Here is a 9,178-nt window from a genome sequence, read left to right on the forward strand (position 1 = left end):
ATGTGGGGTTGGGTCGATTACAATTTAAGGGCTCAATTAATCATTCATTCAATGATTTTTTAAATAAATAATGTGAGATTATTCTTCCTTCTATTAAGCTAATTTATGACCTATTTGTTTTGAATTATTTTATGTGAAATTATTCTATTTTAACTTATTAATAAATTATTTTATTTATTTAATATTAAATTTATTTAAAAAAATCAATAACTTATTTGATAAAAAAGTATTTAACTTGATAATATATTTTTTAATTATCATATAAAATTAATTAAAAGTTATAATTTATATGATATATATATCTATATTCGATTCAAATTTATAATTGGGTAAATGGACTGGTTTTGATCATTGATTTTTCAATTAAATATATAATTTTAAATATATTTTTATAAAATATATACTAATCTTGAACCGTCGTAAACCATAAATTGAATCGTGAATAAGCAATTCTGAATCGTAAACTATTATTGTTTTGGATGGTTAAAGTTAAGGGTCAATGTTCCAGAAATCATTGAACTAGTAGTTTTAAACCATCAAATTGATGGTTCTAAATTGTCAAATCAATGATTTCGAACCATGATCAATGCTGGTGCAATCATTCTTAGGTCAAGATTGACCAGTTTGACTAAGCTCGAGTCGGCTCGAGCTTGAGTTTTAATGTTTGACAATATATGAGAGAGAAGTCAAGTTGGTCAAGGGGTGACTGGATAGTTGTCTGGGAAAGTTCTAACTGAAGGTTAGGAAACGAAAAGTCCTAACTAAAAGTTAGGTGACAGTAAAGATCTAGTTGGGAACTAGGCAATAGAAGTCCTAACTGGGGTAGGCAAAAGAAAGTCTAAGTGGGTCAAGGAGAATCACAAGTTGGCAAAAGAAATCCCTAACTGCGATTAGACAGGGGAAAGTCCTAACTGAGGTTAGGCAAGGTGAAAGTCTATCGAGCGACTAGTCTTAACTGAGGTTAAGCAAAGGAAAGTCCAAGTGCATCAAGGAGGATGACACGTTGACAAAGAAAAGTTCTAACTATGGTTAGGCAAGGGAAAGTCTTAGCTAAGTTTAGGCAGGGTTGAAGTCTACCGAGTGACTAGTCCTAACTAGAGGTTAGGCAAGAGGAAAATCCAAATGGGTCAAAAGTTGATCAAACACTTAGTGATTGAAAGTTCAATGGAAAGTTGGTAAGAGAAAGTCTAAATGGGTCAAAGGTTGATCAGACACTTTGTGATTAGAAGCCCAATAGGAGTTGACAAGGGAAAGTCCAAGCGGATCACGAAGGTTCAGACACTTGAAGAAGAAGTCCTGGCAGGTCAAGGTTGACTGAATACTGGGCAATGGAAAATCTCAATAGCTCACAGTTAATAGGATATTAGGCAGTGAAACCCTAGACTCAGATCAAGTGATTTAGGGTTGGGTAATTGATTAACTCAATCGATTAGTCTAAAGTCAATCAATTAGGCAGAGTGCTTGATCGATTGAGACCTGCTCCAATCGATTAGGTAGAGTGCCTAATCGATTGAGAGTATTTTTTGAAAACACAATGAGGGTCGAAATCAATTGGGCATTCGATTGGGCTTACAATTGATTAAACAGGGTTTCTTGTGAACTGAGCTGAGATTCATGAGAGAGATCAAAGGCTTAGTGAATCAATTTGAGACAATCAATTCAACCTTTCCCAATTGATTGTGCTAATCAATTGGGGCCTTTATCCTAAGAGAAAAAAGAGCTTGAGAATGGGCAATCGATTAAGCTGCTTTCTCTCGCAAATAGAAAGCTCTGAATCGAGTAGAAGTTGCCGAATCGATTGCTATAGCTCACCAATAAATTATGGATTTAAAAAAGAGTCGTTCTTTAGGTTGTTGGATGGTTGGCTAACATGACAATCGATTAAGGAAAAGCCTAATTGATTAGGAGGCGAAAAACAGTTCAAATGAGATCCATCTAAAGGGGAGTTTGTCTAGGATTTTTGTCGTCGATTCTTGGGTGTTTGGAGAATAAGTGCTAGTGTAATTTTCACCGCTAAGAGACAATCCAAAGAAAGAAAAGAGCAAGCAAAGTAATGTTCATGTTGTAAAGTCATTTTCAATTTCTTTTATAACCTAGTTTACGTTTCTTGTTTGTATTTTTTGAGTTTGAATTTGTATAAACTTTCTCCGCCTCCTGAAAAGAGGTTTTCATATTATATCTGAGTGAGGAGTAACCCCTTGGATTAATCACCTCAAAAGGTGGATACTAAGTAAAATCAAGAGTGTTAGCATTATAAAGATCTTCACTTTGAGTATTCGTTACTGTTGGGGTTCAATCAAAGTCCCACATTGAAAATATTTGGTAAAGATCATGGATTTAAAAAGAATGTAAGATATTTTCATTGACATGGGACCTTTTGGGTAGAGCCCAAGAGCAAAGTTATTGTTGGACCGCATTAGCTGGCTAAAAGGGAGGTTGAATAGCCTTACACAAATTAAAAGCAAAACCCTTCTCGGACTTTTAAATAACACTTGCATAAAATTAAATAAAGAATTAAAAGGTAGAGGCACAGGAATTTTTACTTGGTGGGGAGGTTGTTAATCCAAGGAATGAATCGCACTAGTATCTCCTTCAGGCGGAGAATCTTACAGCAATGATGTACAAGAAATGAGAAGCTAAACTAGACAAGAGAACCGCACAAGTGTAGAATTTACAATTGCTTGTTCTGTTTAGTTTCTTGGACCAAGACTATATTTATAGTCTTAGTCGGGGCGCCTGAAAGTATTCCAGATGCCTAGAAGGGGATAAAACTTTATCCCTTTCGCATAGATCACGTTTGACCACAATCTAGATAAAATCCAGGTCCGGGCATCCGGAAGGGTTTCGAGCGCCCCGGACCAGTCCAAGGTGCCCGGACTGGGTCCGGGCGCTCGGACCAAGAAAGCCAATAGTGTTGACTTTTTTGGTCTGGGCCCTCTGCTGGGTTCAGCTCACCTCGGTCTGGGTCTTCTGCTCCGGCTCCGCTTGCTTGGTGACCTCGGCCATCCGGAATATGACTCACCCGAACCCAACTTCTAGTCTTCTCGATCAGGCTTCCGTTCCGGCTTCTCATCCCTCGGAATCGTCGCGTGCTTCCTTCTTGTCCGCCAGCATATTCATCCGCAGCTCTTCGTCCCTCGGATGCGCCTCACCCGTTGGCTCTCTCCCATGCTGACCTTCTCACTAGCTACGTCTCTTGCTCCCCGAGCAATCTTCCGCTCCGGCTTCTCATCCCTCAAAAACACCGCACGCTTCCTTCTCGTCCACTGGTGTACTCTTCCGCAGCGCCTCGTCCCTCAGACGCACCGAGCCCGTCCGTGCCGTCCTTCTCGTTAACTGCGTCTTCCGCTCAACTTTCTGTGCTCCTAAGTTTCTGCATACTTAGACACAGGGTTAAAACGCCACAGGACCTAACTTAACTTGTTTGATCACATCAAAACAACCCTGGGGTTCCAACAGCCATGAGGGCCTAGACCCAAAGTGGACAATATCATATCATTGTGGATATATGTGGATATTCTTTAGGGCACAACAAATGGTATCAGAGTCATGGTCCAGACAAGATGCAATGTGGTTGGCCTTGAACGAAGTTAGGGTAGGCCCGAAGTAAATCGGGATGATCGGATACTTGCGGGAAGACAAGTAGGTCAGAGTGACTAGATGCTTGCAAGGAGACTTGGAGCATATCAGGATGACCGAATGCTTGTGGGAAAGACCCCGAAGCATGTTATGATGACTGGATACTCGCGGAGAGGCCCGGAGCAGGTCAGGATGACTGGATGCTTACGGGGAGGCCTGGAGCAGGTTAAAGTGAACGGATGCTCGCAGGTAGGTCCGAAGCAGGTCAAGGTGATCAAATGTTCGTGGGGAGACCTGGAGTAGGTTAAGATGACCAGGTGCGGATGCTTGTGGGGAGGCCCAGAGTAGATCAGGGTGACCAGATGTTTGCGGGAAGGTCCGGACCATGAGAGTAATTGCGGTCCTTCGTTTAAGGAGAGAATTGTTGGGGTCCAATCAAAGTCTCACATTGGAAAGATTTGGTAAATATCATGAGTTTAAAAGGATGTATGATATTTTCATTGACATGAGACCTTTTGGATAGAGTCCAAGAGCAAAGTCATTAGGGTCTAGACCCAAAGTAGATAATATCATGTCATTATAGAAATATGTGGACATCCTTTGAGACACAACAACTACAAATCATTATCGAAAAAATGAACGAGATTATTCATTACCCTCTACCTCTCTACATGTTCTAACAATTGGATCTAATCACGATGGCCAATATAATGATTTTCTCATGATAAAGCTTCTAAGAAGACATTAAATTCACAAACTTCCAAGTAAAAAAGCAAAGCCACATCGCAGTCCCTTTCATATAAACCACATCTTCTTTTTGAATTATTTGGATACTTTAGTTTGTACGTTCTGTTAGTCTCTTTGCCTCGTCCCATGATATAATCGAGTTAGTAATTATATGACAAATTTATAGCATGAGGTAAGGATCGAATCATGATGAAATCATGAAAAACGTCCTACACGAGGGTTTATTTGATTCCTAATTTATTTATTTATATTTAATTATGAGACAATGATACTAAACCACTTGAGATGAAGGATATTATCTTTTACAATATTTAGTCATTTTATCTTATTGATCTCTTAGGGTGATATGGGCCATTCTAAGACGTTCTTAAGACCATAATAAATCTTTATTTGTGAAATTCAGTCTATTAGATAAGCTTATACAATAATCTAAACTTATCCTATGAGGTAGGTCAGTTATATGAATTCTTCTATTTTATTGAGCTCTATTATTACTGTATCATCATCTATATTTAAATAAATTATATCTTATTTTATTATTATTAACCAAGTTTTTTTTATCTTCTTCTTCTTGCACGTTTGATGTACATATTTGTCATCATTTCATATTGTATAATCAGAATATTTATTAATCGTCTAAATATATACATTTTATATCATCTTTACTGTATCTCCTAAAAGATGTTCGTGACATCACAGGCTAATATTCAACTTGATATAATATAGTAAATTTAATCGTCGTTTTATAAAAATTTTCTTGAATCGTAGAGGTAATTTATGAGTCAAGATAGGCTAGATAAGCCTATAAATAAAGCTGAAAAATTGATCTCAGTGTGTGTTAGGAGAGTCCAAATTGCTTCTCATTTTAAGATTTCGAAGGGCAATTAGTGGGTTCAAAATTCTTCTGCATCAGCAATAGACAACAAACACAAAAACGTTGAAACTATCCAGATACAAAAACATACATACTCATATAAGAATGACACTTTTGATCAGAGAAGAAAAGAAGAGTCAAACCCATCGATGATCAAGAGATAAAATAACATTTAAGGAAGATAAATGAGTGTTTGAAAGGGAGACAAAATGACATTTGTAATTTATCAGTGAATTTAAGTGACTTTCTTCTTCCTTTTTTTTTTTGGGGGCAAGTGGGTGAGTGGTGTAGGTAAGTTTAAAGGGCATTTAGAGCTTTCCGCAATCGAGTTGGTGTGGGATACTCAAAGAAAACAAAACAAACAACATATGGGAGCTATAGATGTAGGAATTTTGGCCATGTATTGTTTTGTTGTAAGTTTGTATTCCAACTTATTCCTCATTCTCACAAGGGGACATCCACATCCATCTCTCTATTCTTGTCTCATCATTTATTGCTCCACCATCTCTCCTTAGTGCTGGTTGTTGTGCATGGCCAATCCATGGCCTAGAAATTAAGCTGGTGAGAGCGAGGCATCAATGGATAACTCACATATCTTAGCCCAATCTACCAATGAAAACCCCCCTAAATGATTGAAGTAAAGCACTCTAGTTGACTGCACGATGGTGACATGGAATCAACATCCATCTCCTACCCCCATTTAATCAAAAATGAGCAAAAAAAAAAAAAAAAAAAATTAATTTTATTAAAAGCACCCTTTTTATCCTGAAAAATACTCTTGTTATCAATTGTTGTAGAACAACCTATAACAACTAGGTCATAACTATTAAAATGTATTAAAGTAAATTATTTTTCTAATTCACCTGATAAAAGAAATAATTATGCATAGCTTTGATTAACTTGAATTAATTTATTTTAATATCTTATGTCAGTTATTCTAAACTTTGGAATTAGAAATATGATGACAGTATTATTTTAACTTTTTTTAAAAATTAATACTAAAGAGGGCCTTGTCAAATTTTTGCCCAATGTACCATGGCGACAATAGTTGGGCATGATGAGGGCAATTTGGTCAATAAGACTCGGCAGTTCCATCTTTCTCCAATCTCCATTGCGCGTCTTCTTCGCCGGGCCACCGCGCGACTTCAATTCCCGGGTTGAGCGACTGCAAGTGGAAGCCACTGCACTTCCAACACACAGAGGAAAACAGAGAAGGCCACCGCCTCCTTCTTATTTTTCTTCTTGCTTATGAAATGATGAGTTCGGAGGGAGAGGCTGAATTGAGAAGGGGCGGGGAGAGAAGGAACCGCCCTCCTCTTGTGACTTCTTCCTGCCTTCTTCTGCTAAATCTTCTTTTTAATTTTCTTGATGATTAATCACGATGCAATTTTTGTTTACGAGATCGCGGTTTGGTCTCCGCAGGTTGATAGCTCAGCGTGCCTCTGCAGAGTAGATGCGGGATTCAAGACGGTGACCGGAGCCAAAAAGTACGTGCCGACCTTGAAGCTCTGTGTTCATCCGAGCATCAGAACCTCCATCCATCCTGTGAGAACCGGCGCCAAGATAAAGCCAGAATTACTCGAGAGAAGCCGAGGCGGATCTCCTTTGCTGCCTGGCCTTCCCGACGACCTCGCCGTCGCCTGCCTCGTCCGCGTGCCCCGCGCTGATCATTGGAAGCTAAGGCTGGTGTGTAGGCGGTGGCAGCGCCTCCTCGTCGGCAACTACTTCTACTGGCTGCGCAGGAGCCTCGGCCTCGCCGAGGAATGGCTCTACGTCATCAAGAGAGACGGCCGAGACGGCCGGATTTCTTGGGAGGCCTTCGATCCCGTCCGCCGGTCATGGCACCCTCTCCCTCCCATCCCCGACGATTACTCGCTGGCCGTCGGGTTCGGCTGTGAGGCTCTGAGTGGCTGCCATCTCTACCTCTTCGGCGGCAGAGACCCCCGCAAGGGCTCGATGAGGAGGGTGATCTATTACAATGCCAGGACAAACAAGTGGCACCGCGCTCCGGACTTGCTCCGGCGCCGGCAGTTCTTCGGCTCCTGCGTCATCGACAACCGCCTTTACGTCTCCGGCGGGGAGAGCGAAGGCGTCCGCCGGTCCCTCCGGTCGTCGGAGGTGTACGACCCGAGCAAGAACCGGTGGTCGTTCGTCGCCGAGCTGAGCAGCCCAATGGTGCCCTTCGCCGGCGCCGTCTACCAAGGGAAATGGTTCCTGAAAGGGCTCGGAGCGCAGCGGCAGGTCCTCAGCGAAGTCTACTCGCCGGAAAGCGACACCTGGGAGAGCGTGCTCGACGGCATGGTGAGCGGCTGGAGGAACCCCTCGGTCTGCATCGACGGCAAGCTCTTCGCTTCGGATTGCAAGGACGGGTGCAGGCTGAGGATGTACGATCCGGCGACGGACTCGTGGAGGAGAGGGAGGGACAGTAAGGCGCACGCGGGGAGTTCCCGAGCTGTGGAGGCGGCGGCTCTGGTCCCTCTCATGGGGAAGCTGTGCATCGTGAGGAACAACATGAGCATCACTCTGGTGGACGTGGAAGATGGAAGCGGGGAGGAGGAGAGACGGGTGACGATTGCCGGAAAAGGGCAGATCAAAACTCTCATTACCAAGTTCTTGTCGAGCATCGCAGGTGGCAGTGGCGGCGATCACACTCACGTTCTTCACTGTCAAGTTCTTCAGGCTTAGTAAAGAAAGCCCTCTCCTAAGCATTGCCATATCTTTTTCTCTTCTTTAGTAATACAATGTCGGTGTGTTAAAACAATTAGGGAACAAAGAAAAAAATAAACAAATATTCTGGAGGTAGATAGGATTATTGGAAGTTTAAGAGGCCAATGATAATTAGAAGATTAAAGGTATATGCTACATCATAGATATAAAAATCTACTATTTTTTTTACAATAAAAAAAAAATCTTCCAACAAATCTCAAACCGCATTACTAATTATTGGATTCGCTCACATTGTCAATTACAAGAGAAAGAATCAGATTAAAATTTTCACTACGATTAAATTTTCTGTTCAACTTTTTAATTTGATAAACTTTTTCACAAACTGTACATTGAAGATGCTCTACCAAGTCCGTATTAACAAAGAGCTTGAGAAGACTCACATGATCGAGTAGGATTGTTAGTATGGTGATTTATATAGGATCGAGAGTCTTAGAGGAGGTAAATAGTGCTCATGATTTTTATATTCGTTTTTAAAATTATCAAGTAAATATGCAGTGGAAATAGAAGAAACAATAGCAAACACAAATAGGGTTGTAAATGAACCAAGCGTTTGTGAACAAACTTGGTGTTCGGCTTGGTAAGAGCTTGTTTATGTTCGTTCAATATACATAAGATTAATTAAACAAACAAGCTTGAACAGCTCGATAAGCTAAACAAACAAGCTTGAATACATATGTGTTCAGCTCGTTAACGTTCGTGAACAATGTTCGTGAATAATGTTCACGAATCATATTCATTAATAAAACTCTTTTCAATATGCTAAATAAATAATAAAATAAAATAAATAAATTTAAATTATCAAGCTCAATAATCAATCAAACAACTAAAAGTTTCAAACAATCAAATAAACTTAAATTGAGAGCTTGATAATATCTAAACGAACCAAGCTCAAGCCGAGCTCGAACCAAGCTCAAGTCAAGCTTGAATTAAGAGCTTGATAACATCTAAATGAACCAAGCTCAAGCCAAGCTTCAAACAAGCTCAGCTTCAAACAAGCTCAAGCTCATAAAAAATAAACCAAGTCAAGCTTGAACACTCATTTCAAAAGCTTGGTTCATTTTAAGCTCGGCTTGGCTTGGTTACCTTATCAAACAAGCTTGAACACCCCAAAGCTCGACTCGGCTCGGCTTGTTTATAGCCCTAAACACAAACGCCAAGATTTACTTGGTTCGAAGCATGTTGCGACTCTACTCCAAGGTCCGCGATTGTTGATCACTTTAGGTGGCCAATCACTATAATTTCAGAAATTCT

The 9,178-nt window shown here is 40.5% G+C and overlaps 1 protein-coding gene across 1 annotated transcript; it reads left to right on the plus strand.

Annotated features, from left to right (window-relative positions):
• The first annotated feature begins 6,269 nt into the window (after positions 1-6,269).
• LOC122017039 (F-box/kelch-repeat protein At1g55270-like) lies at positions 6,270-7,961 on the plus strand. The gene is made up of 2 exons (XM_042574504.1): positions 6,270-6,519; positions 6,623-7,961. The coding sequence occupies exons 1-2, from the start codon at positions 6,454-6,456 to the stop codon at positions 7,883-7,885; spliced, it is 1,329 nt and encodes a 442-aa protein (XP_042430438.1). The 5' UTR covers positions 6,270-6,453; the 3' UTR covers positions 7,886-7,961.
• The last annotated feature ends 1,217 nt before the right edge of the window (positions 7,962-9,178 follow it).

This window comes from Zingiber officinale, chromosome 8B (genome assembly GCF_018446385.1).
Source record: "Zingiber officinale cultivar Zhangliang chromosome 8B, Zo_v1.1, whole genome shotgun sequence".
Lineage (NCBI taxonomy): Eukaryota > Viridiplantae > Streptophyta > Magnoliopsida > Zingiberales > Zingiberaceae > Zingiber > Zingiber officinale.

Excerpts from the sequence above, each read along its gene's own strand:
- LOC122017039 (XM_042574504.1), top strand. The coding sequence starts at position 6,454 with ATGATGAGTTCGGAGGGAGAGGCTGAATTGAGAAGGGGCGGGGAGAGA. Across the intron at positions 6,520-6,622 it reads GAAGGAACCGCCCTCCTCTT|GTTGATAGCTCAGCGTGCCT; the intron begins GTGACTTCTTCC and ends TGGTCTCCGCAG.